We start from the raw sequence: 25,852 nt of genomic DNA, 5'->3' as shown, positions 1-25,852 counted from the left end.
TAAAAAATAATTAATAAATATTGCCTATATTTTTATATATTGTATGTCTGGACAAATATTTATTGTATATTTAATTATTTATATCATAAATTTTCATAATTTAATATTTATTTTGAACATTTTTTTATTTTTTAAACCATTGTTTATTTGATTTAGTAAATATATTTTATTTTTCTACAATTATAATTTCAAATTTAAATCATATATATGAGGGAAATTTTGTTATTACGTGTTTAAATTAAAATTAAATTATTATTTTTGGAATTTTATTTAATTTTCTTTAAAAAAATTCAAAATCGGGTTAATTGGGTTGATTCAGGTTCGAGTTCGAGTTCAGGTTGAGAGTCTTCGGGTTGAGCAATTTTTGAATAGTACTATAGCTCAGGCCGACTCAATCCATGTGAATTGACACCTTTACCCAAAAAGTCAATGTCGTAGTTTGCAAGTCACATGAGTACGAGCAACCACATGTTCGCCCAATCCTCATGGGCCTTGAGGAACAGAGAACGCCATTCATTTCTATCAAAGCCTTCTGTTGTTCTGTCTCATCACCAAATTTAACAAATCTAAAACCCTCAGTGTTTCCATCTGTTACAACTTTTGCTCCCTTTACTGATGAATATACAGCTTTGAACGTCTCTTGAAGGACATAATCCGTAGTAACATCAGCTGCCAAATCTCCAACAAATATTGAGTGCTCAGGTGTGTCATCTTTTGAAGGACATAGTCTATTAGTCGCCGTTTATGTGGCTCAAAATCCGTCGAAAAATTCGCCTGATTTAATATATAAACTTTTTTATTTTTAGTTTTAGTTTGTTTAACATATTTGTCAATTAATTTGTATCGGATAAAAACGAAAAAATATATTATTGATTTGGACTTTGAATTCGATATAAAAATATTATTAAATAAATATTTTTTATTTTTAGTTTTAGTTTCTTTAACATATTTATCAATCAATTTATATCGGATAAAGAGAATAAATAAATTATTGATTTAGAGTTTGAATTCATATAAAAATATTATTAAATAAATATAGATATGAACAAAAAAATTAGATATTTAGCTAAAAAACAGTCTAAATGCTGCCTAAAAATTAGATTTTTAGAGTTCTATTTTTTTGATTAATTAAGTACTTTATCCTAAAAATTGAATATTTAGTAAATTAAATTATATGGGAAAAAATTTGCAATTAAGAATCTATGAGATAAATAATTTAATATCGCATATGATGAAAGGGGAAAAATTGATACGATGATTATAATTAAAATTGAAAGGTATAAAAAGTTAAATGGGAATAAAATGTTAATCGATAATTCATATGATATAATAAAGGAAATAGCATCTTTTTAAACCCAATAAGCAAATAATATATAATTAGTAAAAGATGCAAATGCGTTGCATGTGTTATTATTATTTTTAATTATATCAAATAATATTAAAAAATTAACAAGAAATTATTTCAATTTAGAAGAATTGTTCGATTTAAAAGAGAAATTTTGTTTAGATTTTTTCTATGTACAATATTGAGTGACTTGATGGAGTTTTTTAGTACGATAAGAAAGAGAATCATTGAATTAAATATTTTGGTGTCATCTAATATAGTTACTCTAAGAGTCTCATACTTAATAATATAGTATAAAATAGTATATATATAACTATAAAAATATTATTTTATTAATTTAAAATTCATATAATATAATAAAGGAATTATCTTATCTTTTTTAAACCCGTTACAAAGCAAATAATATTGCAATAATATATAATAAATCATAATATAATAAAAATTAAATTAAAATGGCCGGAAAAGAACAAAAAATGGCAGTTCCCTCGTACCTTCGTATTTGCAAATCTAAGCTAAAGCTACATCTCCATATAACCGGGGCCGAGCCTCCCCCTTTCTACTTCTAGATCTCTTCTCCATTTCCTCAATTTCACTTCTTTTCAAAATCCAATAATTGTTTCTGAATTAAAATCAATAGGCTACTCCTACGGTAACCAATGGCTTGCGGAAAGGGCAACTTAAGGGAGGAAGAAAAAAGCCGAAACGAAGCAGCGACGGCGGCGTCTTCATCGGTGGTTGTCAGCGATTCTGTGCTATTCGCAACGATGTGCATCATTGGGATGCCTGTTGACGTCCACGTTAGAGATGGCTCGGTTTATTCTGGAATCTTCTACACCGCCTGTGTCGACCGTGACTATGGTATTTTCGCCTTATGATTTCCGTAGCTCTCTGTTGAATTTCCTGAGTAACCCGGAAAGGTTTTTGCATAATGGATCGAATAGTTTCAGGGTTTTAGTTTTCTTGAGAAATCTTGGTGCTTTGTTTCGTTCTGGATTGGTTTGGGCTTCAGTTTGGTGACTGATCGACACATTTTTCTATCAGGACATGCTCCGTTTTCCCGTTTCAATTTGAATTATAAAAATCTTGATATTGAGTTATTAATCCAAAATTGTTTATTCTCGCTGATAATTGAGTCATGTCGATATATTTGAGTGTTGCTTACTTATGGTAGTAATTTCGAGCATGAGGATACCATTGATGAAATTTATCAAATCCATTTTTCGCACCTGATCGATTAATTTTGTATAGCTGTTGTACTGAAGAATGCGAAAATGATCAAGAAGGGGGATCAAGAAGCAAATGTGGTTAGTGGCAGTTTGATAGAGACACTCATAATTCCCTCAGAAAATTTTGTCCAAGTTGTTGCTAAGGCATGTAGTCTCTACTTTTCAATTCTCAAGCTGTGTCGTAACTTGCATTTAGAAGTTTGATATATAATATTTATTACTATTTTTCCCTTTGTCTAGGAGGTTCGACTCCCTGCAAATGGCGTCACTGGATCTGGAGGGGGAAAGGGCATGGAGGAAGCTATTGTGGGCTATATAGAATACCCAGAGAGGGAGGCAAAGGTGATTATAGCTAACGAGTCGGGAGGAGATAAAAAACATAAAAACCGAACAAGGTGAGATTAAAATATAATTTTTCCACAGGGTGATGATGCAATACAACCCGAAAAGATATATTGTTTTATGCATGCTACTTGCTATTCGTTGGTGCGAAGATACTTTGGCGAGCCAGAGTTGGTAGCAGGAGGGTTTTGGGGCACTTGTCTTTCATAATGCTATGCTTGCATCTTGGAACTAGGCATGTGGGTCTTCCCTTAATTGGCAATTGCTTAAAAGTTGAATGAAACCAATTAGTACCAATACCAGGCTTCAGGGTTTCTGAATAATCTTGGTGGTGTATGTGTTATTCTTTTTGGGGAGAGCGAGGAGGTCATTGATAGTGCATAGACTGGGAGAAGGTTTCTCATTATTTAATTCATGACACTGCTGCCAAATTGACTTCTAATTTTGAGTACTTTTTGGTTATTTACAATTACTTATCGGTTCCCTTAAGTCTGTTGTTAAATGAACAGTCTTGAAAAAGAATGAGATTGTTCTGGATGTTACATGTATGTTTTTTTGATTGGCCATTAAGGTCTACAATGAGTATATCCTTGTCTACAATTAGTATATCCTTATGATGCGCCATTGACCTATTAGCAGTTATTTTATTTGAACAATATGCTACCTAATATTGTCTTTTGTTCTATGTACTTCAATGTTATTGCACTTCCTACAAAATTATCATTTTGTCAGTTTTTAGTTTGTATTCTCTGTCAAGGTAAGTTGACCTTGACATTCACTTATATGGACAGCCATAACATCAAGCTTCTTTTTTATTTTATCACCTTCTATTCGGGGCTGCCTTGGTTGTGCTCTATCAAATGAAAATCCATATTCGATGCAAAATTAGAAGTGAAGTAGAATAATGTGATAATCCCCCCTATCAACAACATATAAATAATTAATATCTGTTGATGTTGATGACAGGCCGGTTGATGGCCCACAAGAAATAAAGAGAGATAGCAAAAACATTTCCAAGCTTCAAGATGAGAGAATTGTATGTTGATGTGAACAAACCATTTCAAATTATGTGATTCTAAATTGTTTCTTGATATAAATTAATTTCGTCTTGCAGAGTCATGAACCTCAGGTTTCCAGCCCAAGCAGTAAGTTTCTACCTCACCTCACTCCCTTGGATTACTTTAATAAAATTACTTTTTGTGTATAACTTGCAGGGATGGGTCTAGTTTAAGCTATTGCTGACATAGGTGATCTTGTTTTGATTTTTTCCTCCTTTTCCTTTTTTGGCATGTGGTATAGAGGGAGGGGGATTGGTGGTGAATTACAGGGTATCATAGCCTGGCTATCCACCTAGAAATGATATACCATCATGTGAGAATTGAGATCAAACATACTAGTTTCTCTCTGAAAAAACTGATGCATGATGAAGTCCTGTCAAGAGGTTTTTGTTTTCTTGACCAGAATTTGGTATTAAATGAGTCGTGAAGTGGGGGGTAACAATGCAAAATTATTGGCCTGTTTTAGGGATACATTTAACGAGTTGAAGCAATCATCTATTTAAGTACCTTTTCAAGTTTTCAACGATGACTAGTGATGGCAGATAGTCAGGTTAGGGTAAATCATGAATGCAACAGGTGTGATTACTGTTCTTCTTGATGAATTGGAGGCTGGAACACCAGGATATTATGACATAACCAAGGAATTCCACTCTTTAATATTACGATTGGTGCTGTCATCATGATTTTTAAATTAAAATTAGATCCATTACATAGTTGACCGCCAGATGATGTTACTTGCTAGACGGTTCAATTAATGAAGACTGCTATTTTTTTGCTCGTTTCGAGCTAATAATACTTATTTTCTCTCTGATAAACTGAATGGAGACATCTGGTATTTTTTAATACCGAAATGCTCAGAGCTTTATAGTGATAGAGACACAAATCTGTCAATTAGTTAGGTAAATTTTCTGTGTAGCCTGCAGGATACATGTGTGGATCTAAACTCATACTCCTAATTCTTCTTAAAAAGATAGTTATTGAGATGCACTTGCACTTAATATGTAAATTGGAGCATCAGTGAAGATTTGGAATTAACCATTATAACGTTAACCAAAGCTTTAACAGTTGGAGAGAATTGTCAGAATGATTTAGCTAAATGGGTATTCTCTTCATTTAATTGCTAAATGAATTCATGTACCCTGTTCCCCCCACCAAGGTATTTTGTTTTCCTGTTCAATGGATGATTCATTAGTTTCTCAACATTATTTATAGGTTATGATTCTTTTCTTTTCTCTGCACTGTTTCTGGTTGTGAAAATCAATCAGCAGCCACAATGACAATTTCAGAAAAAACAGATATACAAGAATCACGTAAAAAGATATCTGCTGATTATTCTACCACACATGAGAACCAGAGAAATACAGGGCCAACTTCAGATGGGGCTGCATGCTCAGTGGGTTCCTCTCCAAAGGCTTCTGCGACTTCAACTCCGTCATTTGATATCAATACAGAGTCACGCCTCAGGGCATCATCTGCTTCCTATATACCTTTGATGCCTTCCAAAGGTTCAAATTTTCAGAGAACTGCCAAGGTATTGTGGAAGCATTGAATTGTTCTTAGATGTGGATTATGAGCTGCTTATAATGGCGGTTCCCTTTGTTGTTGTGGTGTCAAGGAGATCAAGTACTTGGGATTCCCCCGTCTAATAACATTCATTAACTGAGTTCATTTTACTATTATGCCTTTTTTTAGTAATTAAGGTTATTTTAGGACATAAATGCTTTTGTGATGTGGATTGATTATTTTAAATTTTTTATGTACGCTTCTGCAAGTTAGTTAACCTCAAGTTCTATGATGCAATATTTCTCTCTATAGGAATCTACACTCAATCCTGGAGCTAAAATTTTTTCTCCATCAATATTGCACCATAGATCCACGACTCCTCCAGCAATGCCTAATGGAGCAGGTGTCTCTTACATGCCAGATGTTGCTGCTATGGCACCAATGGCAAGTGCACCTCAAGGAGTTGATATCAGTTCATTTGCTCATCCTTCCATGCCTGTTAAGTTTGTTCCATACAACAATGTGGCCATTGGGGATGGTGGTCACGATGTAACATACGTCCAACCTGTACGTGCTACCATATTTTTCCTTATTGTGCAAATGCTATTTTTCTAACTCTGAGATAATTCAAGAACTTGAAGTGTTAAACAGAAGCTATCTCCTAGCTCAAAACACTAGGGCTCCAGCGAGTTTGATTAGAGAGTATGATGCATGTTTGGTTTAGTATTTTAAGGGAGAATATCTGCAATAAATATGGCATCTTATGGGGATGTGTGGGGTTGATGATGCCACTTCATATATATTTAGTTTTTGTGATAGATGTGGTATTTTTTAAAAATTTAAAGTATAATTAGTATTTTTTAGGAGCTATATAGTTTTTGTCAAAAGTAATAATTATGTTGGGTGATGTGAAATGAGATGAAAATAAATTTTGTGAGTTTCTATTGGAGAAGTTGATGTATGCTTGATTTTATTTTTGGAGTCGGAAAACATGTTTGAAAGAAAAATCTAAACATAGCCTGGAAGGATTTATCTTCTGTATAGATTCTCACCTCATTTTCCTTATCAATCAGGCATACATTTTAATTTATCTATATAGAACTCTAGATAGGGAACACTGACAAAAAATCACAGTTCATTTGTGTTGAGGATCCTGGTAGATACTTCGTTTGTGGTGGCTACATTGCCTCATTTTTTTCTGCTACCTCTTGTTTCAATTTTTTCTGTATGTGTAGGTTATTGGGCAAATGGTAAGCAGGACACAGCCAGTTAGGTATGCTGGCCAATACCACAATTTTCAAACTGGGCCTGGTTATGTGCAATCAAATCCACAAAATGTATGTCGTATTGTTAATTACATTCTGTGTATTACTATATTAGTGTGTGGATGTTTTTGCCATGGGACAGCTAAGGATTCAAGGTCATTCTTATTCTCAGGTTACGCTTGGGCGAGTGGGACATCTTGTTTGTATGCATCCCATTTCAAGTGTATGTTACGCACTTCTTTGCTACTTTGTAATTCTTGTTGATATCTATTATAAGGCATCAGTTTACTAAGCTTGTCGATTATAGTTATTTTTCACTGGAACATCACAAACTAACTGCAAAATGCTGGAGTCTTTCTTATCATTTTCACCACAATTTTTGTTTCTCTATTCATTCTTCTTTGTATCTTGGTCAATCTTTTTCCTGGTAGAGTTGGCATGCATTTTTATAAATGTTTTGTGGTGACATGGTTGAATCAGGATGTTGTACAGAATGCGGCAGGGTTCTCTCAACCAAATTCACGGTCTCTTATAACTCCACATCTTCCCAAGAACCAAGGTAGATTCCTGTGTGCTAGACACTATGAAAAATTTAAATGCATATGGAATGTTTGTCGTGATTCTTCCTTGATACGATTCTGCAATTGTACTAAACTGAACCACGTTAAACCACATCTTCCTAGGCAAACAATCTTATTCCAAAAGTATTAGTGATCAAGTTCTGCGAAAAATTATATTGGTTATTCAAACTTATGGGGAAATTTAACTGGGAAGATATTTTTTTCCAGGAAATGCTTCGGCTCAGGCATTGCAGCTTTGCGTGACTCCTCCAATTATAGCAAATGCACCTCAGCAATTTGCTATGCCAAGCTCCATTCCTATTTCACAGCCTCTCTTCCCTGTGTTACGGCCTATTGCAGTTCCAAGATCTAATGGTTTCTTTAATTCCAAGTTTACTTGATTTTCGAGCCTACCATGTCGCTGTCGCTCTCTGAATTTGGCCATTCTTCTTATACAAAATTTTGACTTTATTTCCTTTTTTCTTGCCAAGTCCATACATATTTTTTTGTCCCTTCCTTTCGGTTTATCCATATATTCATTTTGAATGAGAAACGTATAGATCTTTGGTACTGAGGTCAATTTGGTTGTCTGAGGTGGATAGGTTCATTTTACATTTGGTGGATTCGATTCCGGTTTCAGAAGGTTAAGCAACTGCACTTCTGACGAATCCTTTTGCTCAAATGAAAGTGCGTGTAATCTGGGTTTTTTTTGTACTGAATCTTGAATGTATACTTCGTCGCTTGTGAAACCTTGGTTGAACTTATACTCTAGTAGTTGCTTTTGCGAATGTTGGAAGGTATTGGTTTATGGTTATTTTTGTCGATTCATGTTTGGAGCACACAAAACCGACATTATTATGGGTGTCAAATTGAACCCGACCCAAAAAATCTGGTTAGGATCGGGGGTTTTCGAGTTTGAACCGAAATTTGACTCGAAAAAAATAAACGGTTCAGGTCAACTCGAGATGACCTTATTTTTTATATATATTGAATTAAGAAATATAGCATACATTTTTATATATTATATCTTGGGATTTTTTATTGTATATTTATCGATATTATAAATTTTTTATAATATAATATTAATTTTGTAAAATATTGATTTTATAAATAATTGTTTTTTTTGTTGTTGTAAATTTACCTTAAATATTCTACAAAAGTAGATTTTTAAATTTATGAATTTGTTCATAAAGATGTTTTAAATTTTTATTTTGTAAAATATTGATTTTTTTAAACAACTTATTGGAATTTATTTTGTGATCTTTGATAACTTTTTTTAATTGTTATAGATCTCGTAAATTTTTATTATATAATATTTATTTTGTGAATTTTTTAAATAGTTGTTTATTTTATGGAGGGACTAATAGTTTAGACAACTTTCACTCTTAAATTAAATATTTAAATCCATTAAAATATAATTATCGCATATTTAGGAGATGTTTTGTTATTATGTGTTTAAATTAATATATTTATTATGTGCTTTGAATTTGTATTTGATTATTTTGTTAATTAATAATGTTGAATAGTAAAAAATCATATATCTAAAAAATTATTTTTTAAAAAAAAAATCATATCGGGTTGGTCGGGTTCAAGATTAAGTTCATAGTTTTCGAGCTTGTTCAGGTTCGGATGAGAATTTTTTTATAATACACATATTTCAATCCGAGCATACCCAAATTACCCTGTTGACGTCCTTAACATTATGATGTATTCTCAATCGGTCAATAGTAATTGAATAAATCTAAACAATGCGTATGACGAAACTGAAAATTTAAATGATAACTTTAGTAATCTTTATTTAATTATTTTTAGAAATTGAGAGTATTTACGTTTTCGAGCAAATGAAATTATTCCCTTGCTAAAATTTTAAAACATCATATCATATCATAGTAAAATAAATGTCTTGTTGATGTATTTGGATGAACTTCGAAACTATCTATTTATATTTTTATTTACCTTCTATTTTTAATTGAGTTTGAACTTATTTTTGAATTCATATATTAGTATTATCACGATTATCCTTTGTAATTATATTTTAAAAAAATGTCACGCCCATAATATATGTGAGATTTCATTATTTGATTATGTGAATTATGTAATTATGAGTGTATAAGGATTTATGTACAAAATAATATATTAAATTTTGTAATATTCTAATAAATAGTCAATTAAATTTTAATTGCAAATGTGTAACTTATAGTAAAGTAGATTGATTCTTTCCACACACAATTTCATTAAAGCTGTCGGACCGCTTGGATTTCAGTGAATAAAATCAATATACATGATCCAAATATTAATTCCAATCAATCAATTAATTCAAATACAACTCTAATAACATATTTTAATGTATCAATTCGTTCTACGCTATTCATTTTAATCTTTCCATTATTAGAATAAATGTATCATATTATAAATCCTAATAATTCATTATTATAAAACCATTAATATGCATCTATCTATTTACATTCAAAATTTGAAGTTCCATAATTATCTTGAAACTTTGAAAATTCATATAAAATTGAAATCGTAATATAATTCAATTCCGACTTTGAAAGTTAGTTTTTTGTTGGCTATCCAATCATATATATTGATTTCGAATTCAAATACATACTATTCCATTAATTCAATAGTGTCGAATCTATGGGAAAATTACCTCCAAAAGACACTGTCAACACGGGGATTCCAAATATATATTTTGTTTTTGAGTTTCGACAATGTTTCGAGGTAGATTCATATGATATACTTTGAATTCCTTGTTTTTCTTTGCAATTGGAGAGAAATGGAAAGGAAAGTTATGAGAAAAACCATGTTTATTGACTTTTAAACTCATGCAGGAAAGGCGATGCGCTTGTTGTTGTCTGGAAGGTGTTCGGAAAAGTTTGGCGCACATGTGTACACCTTATTTTGTCTGAAACTATATTTTTCACTTTGAATTAGCAAACGTAATTAACATGAAAGTTATAGCTCTATATCTTAGATTTCATTTGACATTGACCTCACTCAATTTGAACTCGGACACAGAAGTTAGGCCCATTATCCTAAAATATATATGTGTAGGAACTTAAATACATACGACACACTTCGAGATAATTTTTCTTTATTTCTGGATTGGTTTAGACAAAATTCAAAATATAAAAGTTGTATGTTATGAATTTTCTTTCTAATGAAATTGGTTTCATCTCGTTTGAATTAATACTTAGATTATTATAATAGAAACCATAATGATATAACTTTTCATTGCGGTTTAGCATATTTTAAAAATAAATCAAATACTAATTCAATCTTTCATTATCGTAATATATTTTTCCACTTTCATTGTAAATTACATACTTAATATACTCAATAATATGAAGAATATCATGAATTTTTGAGAATCAAAATACAATTTATGATATTACGATGTGAGTGATTTATAATGTCCAACATGTGACAATAAATTATTATTGTCATGAATGTTACAAGAGATTTTTTTTCCCCTAGAAGGAGAACCCACACCAAACATGGATGATTTGCCATTGACTCTTATATTATTTTAATTTCAAATATATATAATTTCGGCTGAATTATGATATGTTAAATTTATTATATTTTTTGAAAAATTTATATAGAAATTCAATTTTTTCTAATTGAGATGGAGCGATCACGATTATCCTACTTCAATAATTCTTGTCAAGAAGAACGCTCGTGTTCTGACAACTCCACCAAGAAGGTAATGAATTACTTCTACAACACGACTCATCTTCTTTTTTTTTCTCTCTATTTCCTGGTCTCGACTATTGAAAATTATGTCTATTTTATCATTGGAGAGAGGGTCGTCTTTAGAAACAACTTGGTGTATGTATATCAGGTGAGCCAAAGCCGGATCGACCGGTCAAAGCCGCGGTCATCCCGGATTTATAAATATATAACCATATATTATAAATTTCGAGTATATTAATTAACTTATTCTTTGGGCTTGGCGGGTTGAGTTATGATTTGGGCCATCGGTTTGGAGGCCGGTCGGCTTATTTGGGCATCAGTTTTGGGCGGATTGTCATATAATTTATTTATTAATTTATTTATTATTTATTTTTTAAAAAAGTTTCTAATAAATTTTCTCTCCCCTCCAACCCTACACCGCAGACGTCCATCTCCCCACAGCTCCAGCCTCCCGCCAGGGCGTTAACCACCATCCACGTCCATAACTTCAGAGGTTCGGCGTTCACCAGTCACCATCGTCCGACGTTCAGTCCACCGCTTCAGCATTTCTGTGTTGGTCTTTCTTTCCTTTATTCTTCTTATTCTGGAATTCAATGTTTCTGGGATTATTTTATGCAATGAATATTCTGAAATTCGACATGGGATTTTTTATGTTATGTTAAATATTATGGAATTTGACATCGGGTTCTTGGTGTTCTCCCGCTGATACACATTTAATTTGTGGCGGTTATTATTCACTCATTGTGGGACTGTGTTTAATGGTCTGAATTGTTCTTTTTTGTGTTTAATGATTGGAAATTTCGTGATTGTGATTCCTGTGTTTTCTCGAGGAAGAGTGTGATTTGGGCAGTTGGGATTCTTGTAGTTTTAATTAATACCAACTTGGGATTTAATGTCTCTACTCTTGTTTTTCTGTTTCAATGCATGAAATAATTCTTTAGGATGATTTTACCTTTTTATTTATTTATTTAATACTAATAATAATTACTAGTTGACATGATAATTGTCACAATAAAAAAAAAAACAGAGTGTTTTTGTCAATGTAAATTGTATTATGGTGATAAATAATAAGCGAGACTTTTATCATTAATAATAATGGAGGTGGGTTGCTTTGTGATGCTTGGGCTGTCAATTTGGTTACACAGGAAAAAGGTTTAGCACATAACTGTTATGTGGTAAGAACAAGCCACCCCAATCAAATAACATTATTATGGAGAATTTTTGAGCTCACCAGTAAGTGCACTGCCCGTCAATCTCACAGTTGCTATCTTTTATATTTCAATGCACTACTTTGTTTCATTTAGTGGATGTGTAAAACACCAGTATGTTGAATCAGTTTGTTTTCTTTAACACGTTATTGTATTTCTAAGTTATTGATGTTCATTCTTAGTTCTCATTGCGTCTCCCTGTTTTGGCGCATATAAATTAAATTTTCTCATCCAAAGAAATAATGCATCTTTTTTTTGGTACATGTTACTGGTTTTTTCTTTGCTGAGCCTTGAGACAGAAGAGTAGAAATCAGTGTTCTAAATTGCACCCTAGGCGGCCGCCTAGGCGCTAGGCGGAGGCCAGCCCAGGCGCTAGGCGGGCCTGGGCGCCTAGTTGGGCCTGCTTTTTTTTTTTTTAAAAAAATTGGCTTCTAAATTTAATGATCCGCTAAGAAGCCCATTTAAAAAAATAAAATTTTGGCCCACTAGGTTTGCTGCGTTTCTTTCTGGCTGCTACTTTTCTTTCTTTCTTGTTATTTGGTTTCTATTTCATTGCACCATCTCGTTCTATAGGCACCATCTCGTTATTTTCCAGAGGCACTCCTCGTTCCAGGCTGCGTTTCTTTCTTTCTAGTTATTTTCCAGAGGCACCATCTCGTTCCAGAGGCTCGAGTTATTCTTTCTTCTCACTTTCTTGCATATATTTTTTCTCCCTGATTATTGTTCCAACACTGCATCAAGGTGTTTGTTCTATAACAGACAAATGAGTTGTTTCTTAGTCGAAATTCTTGATAAAACATTGCTGGGAAATTTGTGATTTGTCTAATTCTGGATTCAAGAACTCAACATCATCTTGTTGTTGATGATTATTTCGTGTATTTAGATAAATTGCTGATGATGATTCTTTAGCTAAATTGCTGATGATGATTCTTTCTTGTATTTTTCCTAAAGTGTAGATGGTAAAGGCACATTGATTGAGAGATATTTTAACATGTATTTGTATTCAGCACAATGTCATTCAAATATCTTTAAGAACTTTGCTTCTGTCTTCTCACTTTCATTATGCTTGCATTTAAGTGGAGTAAATTTGTGATGACACATTAGACTATTTCATTGTGAATTTTGGAAGAAATCTTAATTCTTTCTTATTTTTATTGAGATGACACGTTAGACTATGTTGAGAATATTTTGAAGTTATTTTAAATTTGATGTTATTGTGTTGAAGTTCTAGTATGTGATTTATTATGCTTTGATTCCGTAGAATCCGATTAACGGCGCCTAGTCCCCGCCTAGGCGGCGCCTAGCGCCTATCGAATTTTAGAACCTTGGTAGAGATAGAAACCAACAAGGGTATTTTGCCATGAGCAATTGCTTATGTATTGTATAGATCTGTGGTAAATGAAAATGAAGCGTAGGGACTTCCTTTATATTCTGGGACTTCTGGGTTTCTTATTTATGTTTAGACTTTGATTTGGGTATTGGTCTGTTCTTTCTCAGGTACTGCTACACATTATTGGTTTTGCTATTTATACAGACCTTAAAACCAACGAAATATGTAAGTTTCATGTTCTCAGTTTCCCTCGCTTCATTCCCCACAGCATTAATGGTGCTATATTTGTAATCAATCTTGTATTGAAGGTCAAGAATATGTGCAAAAAATTTGCCAAAGTATGTAACCGAAGACCGTCTTAGAGAGTTTTTCTCCCGGAAAGGTGAAGTTACTGATGCCAAGATCATGCGTACTCGGTAACTACTTGAATTTCGTTCAAAAGGTGGCTTTTTGCCATTGATTCTGACATTCGATATGTCATAATTTACAGATGAATTGAAGTTTGTTGCATTAGTGCAGGGATGGTAAGAGTAGGCAGTTTGGTTTCATTGGGTTTAGGACAGAACATGAAGCCGAGGAAGCCATAAAGTACTTCAATAAGTCTTTCTTGGATACTTGCCGGATTACATGTGAGGTTTGTTGCTCGTTTTTCATCTTCTCGTCTTTTGCTATATTTTTAGATCTCGACCATTGGATTCCAAGGATTTTTATTAAACGAAATGGAATTTAGATAAAGATGAGAGGTAGTGAGGAATAGACATACTTGGAAAAAGTTCGATAATGGAGAGATTAGAGGAAATTGTGTTATGTTGAGTGCTTTTTTAAATAGGTGAAAAGCAATTTGGTGCATGAACTTTTGATAAAAGGACAAATTGGTACATGAACTTTTGTTAGTGGCTTAATTGATACATGTTGATCGGATTCCGGCCAATTTCCGATGAAATTTAATCAAAATGTCTATTTTACCCTTTATCACAGAAAAATAACTATCCATATGTGTACATTATATATTAAAAAATATATATAATTTAATTAACTATGTTGAGAAATAATCAAATTAGATATTTTTTTATTTAATCACAATTTTTTATTAAATATTAATTATGATTTAAAAAAATTAATATTTTAGTTGCATGAAAATTTAATTGAATCTAAAGAAAATTTTTAGTAAGAAAATTATATTTGACATGAAAATTAATTTGAAATTTGAATGAGATCCATCGAACCACGACTTGATATCAAACAAAACAAAAGTGTTAAGCTAGATAAAATTTCAATTTTATTTTGTTAGATAACATATCAGGGTTCGATTAGTGTCTTGCACATAAGAAAATACGACTTTATATTCAACAAAACAAAACTTTTAAGATTAGATAAAATATCAATTCTAACAAATATTATATAACATATCGGGGTTCGATTAGTGTCTTGCACATGAGAAAATATTTTTAGAATTTCAATTTAATTTTCACGTCGAATTTTATTTTCTTGCTAAAAATTTTCATTAGATTCTATAAAATTCATGCTTAACTAAAACATTCATTTTTTACTACAATAACTATTTACTTAAATATTGTTTCAAATATCTATAATAAAAATGTTAAATATGTATAAATAAAAATTGTAACTGAATATAAAATATCTAATTTATCTTTTATATTTATCAATATATTTATTTAAAGTAGTTATTATATACTTCATATATTATAATTATAATTTAATAGATTATATAAAGGTATGCCTAATTTTAAAATTTTGATTAAAAATGACTGGAAATTGGCCGAAATCCGATCAACATGCATCAATCAAGTTATTAACAGAAGTTCGCATACCAATTGATATTTTATCAAAAGTTCATTTACCAAATTTCTTTTTATTCCATTTTAAATTTAAATAGTGATAGTGCTGAGGTCATTAGCATAATACAAACAACTTAAAAAAGGTGACTCAAAACTCACCACACATTCTTAAGCCTTACTATCAACACCTTGTGACACTTACCATGTTAAACATCATGCTCAATGAAGTTTCTAGCTGATCAAGGCATCAAGGGTTAATATCGATCAACCCTTTAAAAAAATGCACCATGCCCAGCCATGAAATGGTGATTCTAACAAATAATTTCATAATCAACGGCTGGGTGACCTAAAAATTCAAGTGTCGAACTATAAATCTCTGCCTTTACTTGCCTCACTTTTCTCTACAGTTCCATTGTTATTTTGTGGTTGTTTCAGTTAGGTTAATTATAGCGATATGAAGCTGATAAAATTCAGGAAAATTACTTGTCCAAAGTCCAAAGTAGTGATTGGTTTTGTCGGACTCTTGAAGGATGTGGGATGATTTAATTGCACTTTTATGTGACATATAAGTGATATTCAACTGCATGAAATGCCACAGCTTGTTCTGGTTGCTGAAAGATTAAGTTTAAGATTCGATACTTTTGAAAAGTACAAGAGTTACCTTTGAATTTCAACGACCAGGTTGCTTGGAAGGTTGGAGATCCTGACATCCCACGACCTTGGAGTCGGCACTCAAAGAAGCAAAAGGAGAATACAACTGAAGCGGATAACAGAGTCATTGGTTTCAAAGGTTCTAAACCTGCAGTGTTAAAAGAGGAGAGTCAGAAGAATGAGAAAGGAGATGATAATGGTGACCCTCAATTTCAGGAGTTCCTCGAGGTCATGCAGCCACGTAGTAAATCCAAATTGTGGGCTAATGATGCACTTGCAGCCTCGTCACTGGTTCAAGATAAAGTAGTATCAAACAGTATAGTTCAGATGGCAGAAGGATGTGAAAGAAAATTAGGTGTAGTGCGTTATGATCCGGAGGAAATGAAGGGAGAAGGTCGTAATACATCAGTAGAGAAAAAAGATGTAGACAAACCAAAAATTTTGGCTCATGACAAGGTTGTATCTGACATGGATTACTTTAGGAGCAGAATTAAAAAGGATTGGTCAGACTCAGAAAGTAGTGACTACGAAGTTGGTGATGATCATAGTGATAATGATGTTTGTGATGGTGATGAGCAGACCAAGAGAAATAATGATCCTGCTGAGAATATACTCGAACAAGATTTTTCTGACAGGGAAGCTGGGAGAGGTTCTTTTGGGGAACATAAAATAATTGAGTTAGCAAGCCCCTTATCTTATCCAACCAATGAGAAGGAGGAAGTCCTGGGATCTAGCCGTTTATTCATCCGCAATCTTCCCTACACTGCCACGTATGTTTCCTCACGTCCTTGTTTAAGTGATATGCTAGCATAGTGTGGGCTGCTATGTTTTGTTTCTTGTACAGTCCTGATCTTACAAGGTTTGTCTCTTGTCGCCCTTCTTTTATGTGGCTTTACTTTCTCTGACACTTTCTGATGTCATACAGTGAAGAAGAGCTAGAAGATCACTTTAGCAAATATGGCAGTATTTCTGAGGTCCATATTGTTCTTGATAAAGATTCTAAAAGGTCCAAAGGATTTGCTTACATTCTCTTTGCTCTTCCAGAATCTGCAGCTAGGTATGACATCCTCAGCTAAATAGCTACTACATTGGAGGTTAGAATAGCTTTGATGTGTTTAATTGTGACATTCTGATGAGGTAGATGCATTAGATTTGGAAGCTTAAGTTTTAAAAATATCACCAATAAACTTGACACTATTTTTAAAATAGTTGAGTTAGACTTGCTCTCAATTATCTGAAAGTTCTAATATTTTGTCTAACCGCAATCTTGACGATCTGTACTGACTGTACAAGTGTGAACACACTTTACCTCCCACAGAAATATGATATGATTTGTGTTTTCAGGGCGATGGTAGAGATGGACAATGCAATTTTTCAGGGAAGATTATTGCACATCATACCTGCTAAACCAAAAAATATTAATGGCAAACAAGAGTATGCCTTCATTAATGCATTTTCAAGTTAATTAATTGTATTAGTTTTTCAGTGCTGGTTGAGCAGTACTGTTGTAGAGTGTATTGTTTGCTGAATATCTTATGCTGGACCAGCGATTTTGACAAGCACCCTTCAAAAACATTGAAGCAACAGAGAGAAGAGGAAAGGAAAGCATCAGAAGCCCGTGGAAACACACAAGCATGGAATAGTTTATATATGCGCCCTGATACTGTAAGTTAGAAAAATCAATATGAGGACTGGCATAAACAGTCAGTGCCCCAATACAGTTATAGCAATAATTCACCATTGAGTTTTGTTGTGCCTTTCCAGAACGCGAAAAAAAAACTATTGTTAGGATTTTAACTAAGTTGGTGGAGGCGTGAGAGATGCTTGCTTCTTCCAAAACCTATTCTCAAAATAACTGAGAGAGGCAGGGAATTTCCTCGTGCTGAAACTACTTGATGTTTCATTTTTGAACTAAGTTGTATGAGGTAGTAGCAGTGTGGCACTAGATTTTCTTTTCTTTCTGTTGCCTATATGACAGCGTTATAATACGACACTCAACTTTCAAGCTCTGCTTGTAATGCTGCCTATATGACAGCATTATCTCATCCTCTGCTTTCCAGTATTTTATTATGATTCTTACATATTCTAGGTTGTTGAAAATATCGCACGAAAATATGGTGTTAATAAAAGTGAACTTCTAGATAGAGAATCCGATGATCTTGCTGTGAGAATTGCGTTGGGGGAGACACAAGTAATTGCTGAGACAAAGAAAGCTCTCTCAAGTGCTGGGGTTAATATTGCCTCATTAGAGGAGTTTGCCTCTGGGAGGAGTGACGGTCTGAAGAGAAGCAACCATGTTATTTTGGTAAAGAATTTGCCTTACAGTTCATCTGAAAATGAGCTAGTCAACATGTTTGGGAAATTTGGCAGCTTGGACAAAGTCATTTTGCCTCCTACAAAAACCTTAGCTTTGGTATGGTTTTTTCTTCTTCTTTTTTGTACTTTCTAATGCTCAGATGGTATTTGATTTTGAATTAATGATGCTCTGTTTTTCATCAATCAAGCTTTTGTGTTGGTAATTATGTAGGAAGGGATCCCTTTAGTTTACATACATACTTCAAAAAACTCTGTTTTCGGATATCATCTCTATCAGATTTTACTAGATCAGTTTGGATAATAACCAAGTATGGTCGAGAAAGGTAGGATATGATTTTGGGTGACTGATTGGAAGTTTGGAGTGTTAATCCATGCATTTTTGCTTTCATACCCAACAACTTAATTTGCCTTGTCTGCTTAAATTACATGCCTAGATCCTGGATTTGATCAAAGTACTCTTTGATACTAAGAGAGGTCTCGCACAACACTTTTTCGGTAGCATGATGCAGACTTTGTGCAGCAAATTTCTATTATACTAGGTGTTGAAAATGTGATTTGTTATTATAAATATTAGCTAATCAAATTCCTCTTTCTTACCGATACTCCAGGTTCTCTTCCTAGAACCTGCTGAAGCACGTGCAGCTTTCAAAGGTTTAACATACAAGCGGTACAAGTAAGTTGATTAGTAATCCATTTATCGGCATCCTTTCTCTCTGACAGCATGGAGTGTTTATGTTGATTGAGGGATTAAGTTGTTGAGTCATGACTCATGAGTGCACATAAGCAAGATGCATATTATAGAGGTACAATGTGGTGACTGTATTGACTATTAGTGTATGAATAGCGTCTACCACTCTCTTGAGTAACACAAGGAAAATAAAAATTATGGGATGAATCTGTGCGTTGGATGAATATCCACCTTTCTAGCTTTGTTGTACTCGAGGTAATTATATGCCTACAACACAATTAATATAAACATAAAAGTTGCTGATCCTTTTGTTCCTGTTGGAATTTAATGTTGCTAGATGGGAGTTTGTTGGTTGTGATTTTTGAAGTTAATGGATTATTTGTTGTTACCATAGGGATGTTCCACTGTATCTGGAATGGGCTCCTTACAATATTCTTAGTCAAACTCCAACAGTTGATGACAAAGTTACTGTCCATCAACCTGATGTCAAGAGAGCTTTGCTCGAGCAACAAATTGTCGAACTAACAGAGGCAGATGTTGATAATGATAGAATTGAGGTTGTTTCTGAACTATGCATGTCTTGTTTTATATAGTTAAACTTGCCCAGTGGAGTAACAAATTATCTATCTTTCCTTAGAAAGCATCCAATAAAATCAAAGTACCACAGATGCAAATATGAAAAAGTAAAAATTGTTTGCCTCACCATTATAGGTCGATCCCATTCGATAGTTTTGTGATTTACTATGTAGGGAGGTGTGGAATGATAAGTGAAAATGCTCTTACATTAGATGCGCACATTCTGTATGCAGGAAGAGAGATCAAATACTTAAGCTTCGGAAAGCTGCAGTGGATATCTAAAGTAGAGAACTTAACATAATTAGAGTGTCAATGCTAGAACAATTAAATCATTGATCATAAATATATATTCTTGCCAATTGACATATAGCATAACTTTATTGTAAGAGGGCCCATCAAATCGGTGAACCTGGCCAAGGAAGGAAATTGTACAAAAACTTATGAATTCGGCATAATTAGGGGCCAACATAGAGTGCAAATATAAATCATTGAACTTGAGATATCCTCTCAAGAATTTTAGATTTACATGAATGTGGGGCATTATGGCTATGCATCATATCTTGGATCTGTTGATGAAGGATTATGTCATAGTGAATGGATCTTACCAGGTCACCAATTCGAAGATATTCGTGCAATTGCAATTTCATACAAACTGGTTGGCCTTTAATTATTAAAAATGTTTTATGTCAGGTTTTGAAATTTTCTTTTTTTTTTGCTCCAGTCGCGCACCATATATGTTAAGAATATCAACTTCAAAACTTCAGAAGTGGATGTTAAAAAGCATTTCACCGAGCACATGAAGGGAGGAAAATTACTTAGTGTCAGGGTGAAGAAGCATGTAAAGAATGGGAAGAACATTTCAATGGGTTTTGGTTTCATGGAGTTTGATAGCGTTGAAACAGCTGCAAATGTCCGTGGGGATCTACAGGTATTTTTTTCTTGCGATAGAATTTCAGCGTACTTCGTCGGTACCATACAATGGCACATGTGCTTTTACCTCTGCATGTTTCCTTAACTTTTCGATGTGTCGCTACAGGGTACTGTTCTGGATGGTCATGCCCTCATATTGCAACTTTGTCATGCTAAAAACGATGACTTATTACCTAAAAAGATTACGAATGACCACAGTTCAACAAAGTTGATCATCAGGAACGTAGCTTTTGAGGCAACAGAAAAGGAACTTAGACAATTATTTAGTCCATTTGGTCAGGTAAAACTATTTTATCTTTTTGGTGTAATTAAATGGCTTATTTTTTATTTCTTTTATTATTTGTAATTTCTACTGTAGCACATGGATAAGATCTAGAGATTTCTCAAGTTTTAGTTGTAGATTCCTTTTTCATAAATTTTTTATGTAGTGCTGCTTCCTACCATGTGTTTATTTTCCTTGAAGATGAAGAAAAACCAGGGAGCTTTTTGTGGCTGGGTTGCAAGGCCTGTTACTATATTGTTGTTCCCTATCCTCCAATAATCAGACAATTCATGAACAGTCAAATACTAATTGATGACTTGATATTATAATGTGAGTAATGGTTGAGGGGTAATGCGTGCGGTGAATTCCTTTCATATGAATCCTGTTTTTATGTGTTGGTGCTGATGTTTTCTTTTAACTGTCACCTATAAGGAGTCCATGCAATAAACTCCAACTCTTGTTACCAACCACCAGACAAGTATCCCTTAGATTATTATTATTGGGTACATTCGACGACCAGGAAGAGATCTTATTTTTTTCTTAAAACTCTCATATAGAATATCAAAAGTTTTTTCCCTGCAGTGAAAGGACATGAGAGGTGGTTAACTTTCTTTTCTCTTTCCCAAGCGACTAGTGGCTGGGGACCATTGCCATTGATCTTCATCACGGTTGAATTTCTTGTGTGGCTCAGCTTTCTTAGTTCTACTCGATCCAGTGGGATCTTTCTTGCCCATTTACCAAAATAAACTGATACATTTTTAGCCATTTGACGAGTCCAATTTTGTTTAGTCTCAGTATTTAGCTAGAAAGAATACTCCATGTGTTGGAAGTTTCATTTAATGCTTGAGATCGATCTATTATGCAAATAGTCTCGCTTGAAGATTGCTGGATAAGATAAAATTTCGGGTCCCATGCTGGATCTAGAAGCATGAGGAGTTTAAACAATTTTCGGTTTCAGATTTATATAGGTTTATCATGTGTGGACCACTTTTCCGTTTTTTGTATTTAAAATCTTTTATTAATATAATTTCGCTTCCTATCAATATATATATACGCTCATAGAATTCAGTGGTACCCTCGTCATTTCGTGGCTTTCAATACTGCAGATAAAGAGTTTAAGGCTGCCAAGGAGGTTAGGCAACCATAGAGGTTTTGCCTTTGTTGAGTATGTAACGAAGCAAGAAGCTCGAAATGCACTTGAAGCTCTTTCGAACACGCATTTCTATGGACGTCATTTGGTAAGTAGGTGTGTCAGTAATGTTTTAAGGCAAGCTACAGAGTGCTTGATCCCTTGTTGTTTTCTTGGCTTGTAGGTTCTGGAGAGAGCCAAAGAAGGTGAGAGCTTAGAGGAATTACGGGCAAGGACTGCTGCTCAATTCACGGACTCTGATAAGTTGTCGAATAAGAGGAAACACGAGACTATAATAGATGAAGGAAACGTTAGGTTTGAAATAGTTGGGGACTTGAACTAGGGTGGTTGCATATGACCTGGAGTGAGTAATATTATTTTGTTTGTAATTTATTTTTTTGTTGGGGTTTTATATGTTGCAGAGTTTTAATTGCTACAATACATATTAACGTTTTTAGCATTTGTTGTACGACATTCGGAGTCAAGAAACTTCGCGTCTGGACAACAGTGAACTAATCTAAATATACCTCATCTTCTTCATATTCACTTGTCTGGGAAGCTGTTAAATGTAAATGCTACTAGTATTTGTTCATAACGATCAAGTTTTATAAGTTTAAACGGGTTTAATACGAGATTAACCGTGAAAAATATTTTAGTTTTTATTAAATAATAAATTAAATAACACATAAGCGTATGAATTTTAATGACAGATGCATGAATTCTCAAGTTAATCAAAACCATAAGTTCAAAATCATAAATTATGGAGTAAAACTTTTTCTGATTGTTGTTAGGTCGATCAAGTGTTGTCTCCTACTTGCAAAGTAAGGAAGGGTAGACAAATTTTATTCGATGCTTTTAGGGTCATTTTTTTTAAAAAATTTTATATTATTAAATATTTATTATTTGAAAGAAAGTTTAATATGAATTCAACTAGAATTTGAACTCTTCCTCAAGTCAAATAGTCGGCAAAATAATAATAAACTTTTTAAGTGTCTCCATACAAATTGAATTCAAATACGAAGGAAGTCAACACTTCACTATCTTAAAGATTATATGCATACTAATTGATGGATTTGAGACAAAGACTTGTAATAAAACTCAAGGCATGCCTACACTTTTTGGCTCCAGCCAATAACAAATTGCTCTCTCTCTCTCTCTCTCCCCTTTGTGGTTGGCAAGTTATTTTTTCTAGTTTAATACAACATCATATTTTCCACCCGACGCTAGATGATTTAAAAAAAGCTTTTTAGGCTAGGATTTTTGCTGATGTCTTGCAAGGATTATACTATTTAAATGTGTGTAATAGTAGGCTGTTTGATGATATAGATTCTAGTTGGTCCATTTGTTGTAAATGTTATTATCACTGCATAATATAGATTTATATACAACGATAGTTGTGAAAATTAGTATAAGAATGTTTAGTAACCTTGTCCATTTCAAGGCAAGAACGAACAACATTTCATGAATCCGATGTTTTGTAAGAACCAAAGATATCAGATGATTACGAAGGTCTTTGAGACTCGGGAAGATTTTTCACATAACAAGTCGAACATAATCTCCAAGTTTTTCTGGTGCCCAATCATTGGTTCGAATTGGAGGCAGATATCTTACAGTAATAGGTGCCGGTCTCACATGCAAGCTGCCCTTTCTCCATGCTCGATGGGTACCCGTCAGGACTATTGGAACTATTGGACGACGAGTTTGCAGTGCCAAATGCACAAAACCCTGTGCATAGTTGAATGAAACGTGTTACTTGAAGGAGAAAGAATTGCAAGTTGAGTACTATTTAGAAGTTGGTGATGATCTTGCCTTCTTGAAAGGTAGCAAGCGGCCATTTTTAGAACGCGTGCCTTCTGGGAATATGATCAAAGACAGATCATTCTTTACAATTGCATTAGCTACCTGCATGGAACAGAGAATAAGTATAGCAATTGTAGCATAGACTAGAAGCAATATGAGCAGAAACAAACCATTGACCTCTTTCATAGACTCTATAGCTACAGTCGGGTTGGATCTGTCTATTCGAAGATGGTTAGCCAAAACGTATAACTGTCCAATGAGTGGATAAAATATTATCTGCGCACAGCAAATGCATCCATGTCAACTTCAACCTAGAGGATTCACAGCAGCTATACTTGACACCTGAAATTTTGCCAAAAATATACATATACATATATAATCAATCCAACCACTCCACAGTCAAGGCGGTGTAATGAGTCGAGAGTTGATAATAGACAAAACGTGTACCTCTTTCTTTGCAATGCCAATAGTTCCGGTAGGAGTCAACCACATTACAAGGAAAATGTCTATGGGAGATGCATGATTGCTGATGTAAATGGCCCTCTCACTAGAGTATTCTGCACCTTCTATCTTTATAGGATTTCCCAATATCCACATCTGGAAGCATTTTGATCATTAATCAACTTAATTGTCGTATCATATATGATCATAACAATACCCAATACCAACAAGTGAATTGTTATTGAGCTACCGAACTAGCAATTTCAAGATGAGTTGCAATACCCATCTTTCAATATGTTATCATGTCAACACCCTTCATTTTTTTAGCTTCATCTGCCAAGAAAAACCTCCAATTCACCACTAATGCAAAATATCATAAATTCACGAACAAGCATCAGCCATTGGACTCGAAAACTATAAATATTAGTGATTACTGTACCAAAGTGTCATCCCGTGCTAGCGTGACAGCACAGTGCGTCTTATGGGGCTATTTTGTATTCGTCTTCGTGTTACAAAAACGATTTAAGTAACTAAAAAGAATTATATCGTAAGTTCATTTTGAATCTTTATTTTTTTCTATGTGGCATAAGGATTACAAGAAGGATGTGTGCACAGGCCACTGGGTGCGACCACTGCTTGTGAAACCAACAATTACTCTCTCACCACTGCTATAAATTCAGGAGCGGAGATCAAGCCCCACCTATTATTTTTTTTAAAAAAAATTACTAGTTTTTGTTTTTTCAAAAAAAAATTTCAGCCCCTGTTAAAAAATTTAAAATAGATCAACTCTTATAAATCACACTTTATTCTCGTCTATTAGTTGATTTATTGTCTTAAGTTCTGAAATTATGCAACTTTGAAGTAAAATTGACATGCCTAAAATTATGTCGAATATGATGTATATGAATTTTCGAGTTTGGATTTTACCCTAAAAATCTATTGCTGTGAAATTTGGGAAAAATAATCAATTGATTGAAATATTTAAGGATTATTGATGTTGCAATTATTATTGGGTTTGTATCGTGTTTTTCTAGTTAGAATAACTGAAAATTGAATAATTAATGAAATTTGAAAATTAATTTTTTGTTGGAATTTTTTTGGGATAATTGGGTTTTTCTAGTTTGATAACTCATGAATTGAAGAAAAAAACACCATCAAGCTATTTTTAAACCAAAAGAGAAGGCACAAGTAAAGAGCAGACATCAAATCAGTCTAGAGTTAAATAAAATATTAGTTCCAAGCAAAAATTAATTCAGTTTGGTTTATTCGGACGTTTGATTTTAATTTTTTAAAACATCAGTTACTTTGGGTTAGTTTGGGATTCGAATATAAAATTTTAGTTAACCAAATAAACCGAACTTTTATTAAAAAAATTAATATTACTAAAGTTTTAATAAAAGTTATTAAGATATAAATATTATAAATTTCTAATTTAAAATTTTTGGACAACAAAGCTAGACTTAAAAGTATATATTTTTTAAAATAAATACAATTTAAATTTATTTAATTCAATTTTCATATTATATATTTTTTTAATTAAAACTCGATTTTTTTTAAAAAAAAAAAAGTTAAAAGTTCGATTAATTCAGTTATCGATTCAAATAACATATTTTTTCGGTTTTTTTTATTCAGTTTTCGTAGTAAAATTCGATCGGTTTATTTGTCGAAAAAAATTTTGTTAATTCAATTTTAGAAAATTCAATTCGATTTTAAATAAATGATAT

The 25,852-nt window shown here is 33.2% G+C and overlaps 3 protein-coding genes across 13 annotated transcripts in view; 2 read left to right on the top strand and 1 right to left on the bottom strand.

The window, feature by feature from the left end:
• The window catches only part of LOC140964744 (probable folate-biopterin transporter 4), a 31,542-nt gene extending 23,472 nt beyond the window's left edge, over window positions 1-8,070 (top strand). For 2 of the 8 annotated variants that reach the window (XM_073424652.1, XM_073424655.1), the window contains exons 7-14: window positions 3,880-3,949; window positions 4,028-4,058; window positions 5,237-5,502; window positions 5,787-6,041; window positions 6,710-6,811; window positions 6,912-6,962; window positions 7,220-7,298; window positions 7,528-8,070. In XM_073424652.1, the coding sequence (XP_073280753.1) occupies window positions 3,880-3,949; window positions 4,028-4,058; window positions 5,237-5,502; window positions 5,787-6,041; window positions 6,710-6,811; window positions 6,912-6,962; window positions 7,220-7,298; window positions 7,528-7,700 (1,027 nt within the window). In that variant the 3' untranslated portion in view covers window positions 7,701-8,070. Of the gene's footprint in view, window positions 1-1,827; window positions 2,204-2,593; window positions 2,716-2,811; window positions 2,967-3,879; window positions 3,950-4,027; window positions 4,059-5,236; window positions 5,503-5,786; window positions 6,042-6,709; window positions 6,812-6,911; window positions 6,963-7,219; window positions 7,299-7,527 lie in introns of those variants that run through there. The other 6 variants (XM_073424659.1, XM_073424658.1, XM_073424657.1 and 3 more) reach the window with 6 other exon arrangements.
• Window positions 8,071-11,382: 3,312 nt separating this feature from the next.
• LOC140964107 (uncharacterized) lies at window positions 11,383-22,427 on the top strand. Of its 4 annotated transcripts, none has more exons than XM_073423633.1 (15): window positions 11,384-11,550; window positions 13,704-13,761; window positions 13,845-13,952; window positions 14,056-14,170; window positions 16,017-16,756; window positions 16,912-17,043; window positions 17,331-17,420; window positions 17,534-17,651; window positions 18,076-18,399; window positions 18,911-18,975; window positions 19,385-19,547; window positions 20,288-20,494; window positions 20,603-20,776; window positions 21,865-21,996; window positions 22,072-22,427. In XM_073423633.1, coding segments are annotated over exons 2-15 (2,529 nt in total). In that variant the 5' UTR covers window positions 11,384-11,550; window positions 13,704-13,759; the 3' UTR covers window positions 22,231-22,427. The 4 variants fall into 4 exon arrangements, with proteins under 4 accessions (XP_073279735.1, XP_073279734.1, XP_073279736.1 ...); XM_073423635.1 differs by having other exon boundaries at window positions 11,386-11,550; window positions 14,051-14,170; XM_073423634.1 differs by lacking the exons at window positions 21,865-21,996; window positions 22,072-22,427 and adding an exon at window positions 21,628-21,816 and having other exon boundaries at window positions 11,383-11,550.
• Window positions 22,428-23,288: 861 nt separating this feature from the next.
• LOC140965080 (1-acyl-sn-glycerol-3-phosphate acyltransferase-like) overlaps window positions 23,289-25,852 on the bottom strand; it is a 4,831-nt gene continuing 2,267 nt past the window's right edge. Inside the window, exons 3-6 of the mRNA XM_073425129.1 lie at window positions 24,135-24,284; window positions 23,865-23,963; window positions 23,697-23,789; window positions 23,289-23,612 (exon numbers count right to left, since the gene is read on the bottom strand). Coding sequence (XP_073281230.1) covers window positions 23,421-23,612; window positions 23,697-23,789; window positions 23,865-23,963; window positions 24,135-24,284 — 534 coding nt within the window. The 3' untranslated portion in view covers window positions 23,289-23,420. The remainder of the gene's footprint in view (window positions 23,613-23,696; window positions 23,790-23,864; window positions 23,964-24,134; window positions 24,285-25,852) is intronic.

Source organism: Primulina huaijiensis, chromosome 18 (assembly GCF_012295235.1).
Source record: "Primulina huaijiensis isolate GDHJ02 chromosome 18, ASM1229523v2, whole genome shotgun sequence".
Classification (NCBI taxonomy): Eukaryota; Viridiplantae; Streptophyta; class Magnoliopsida; order Lamiales; family Gesneriaceae; genus Primulina; species Primulina huaijiensis.
The sequence above is the reverse complement of the archived record's forward strand: the minus strand, read 5'-3'. Positions and strand labels throughout refer to the sequence as shown.

Bases quoted from the DNA above. Each gene is read 5' to 3' on its own strand.
- LOC140964107 (XM_073423633.1), top strand. The intron at 17,652-18,075 runs GTAAGTTAGAAA...TACATATTCTAG, and splicing joins TATATATGCGCCCTGATACT to GTTGTTGAAAATATCGCACG. The intron at 20,495-20,602 runs GTATTTTTTTCT...GTGTCGCTACAG, and splicing joins ATGTCCGTGGGGATCTACAG to GGTACTGTTCTGGATGGTCA.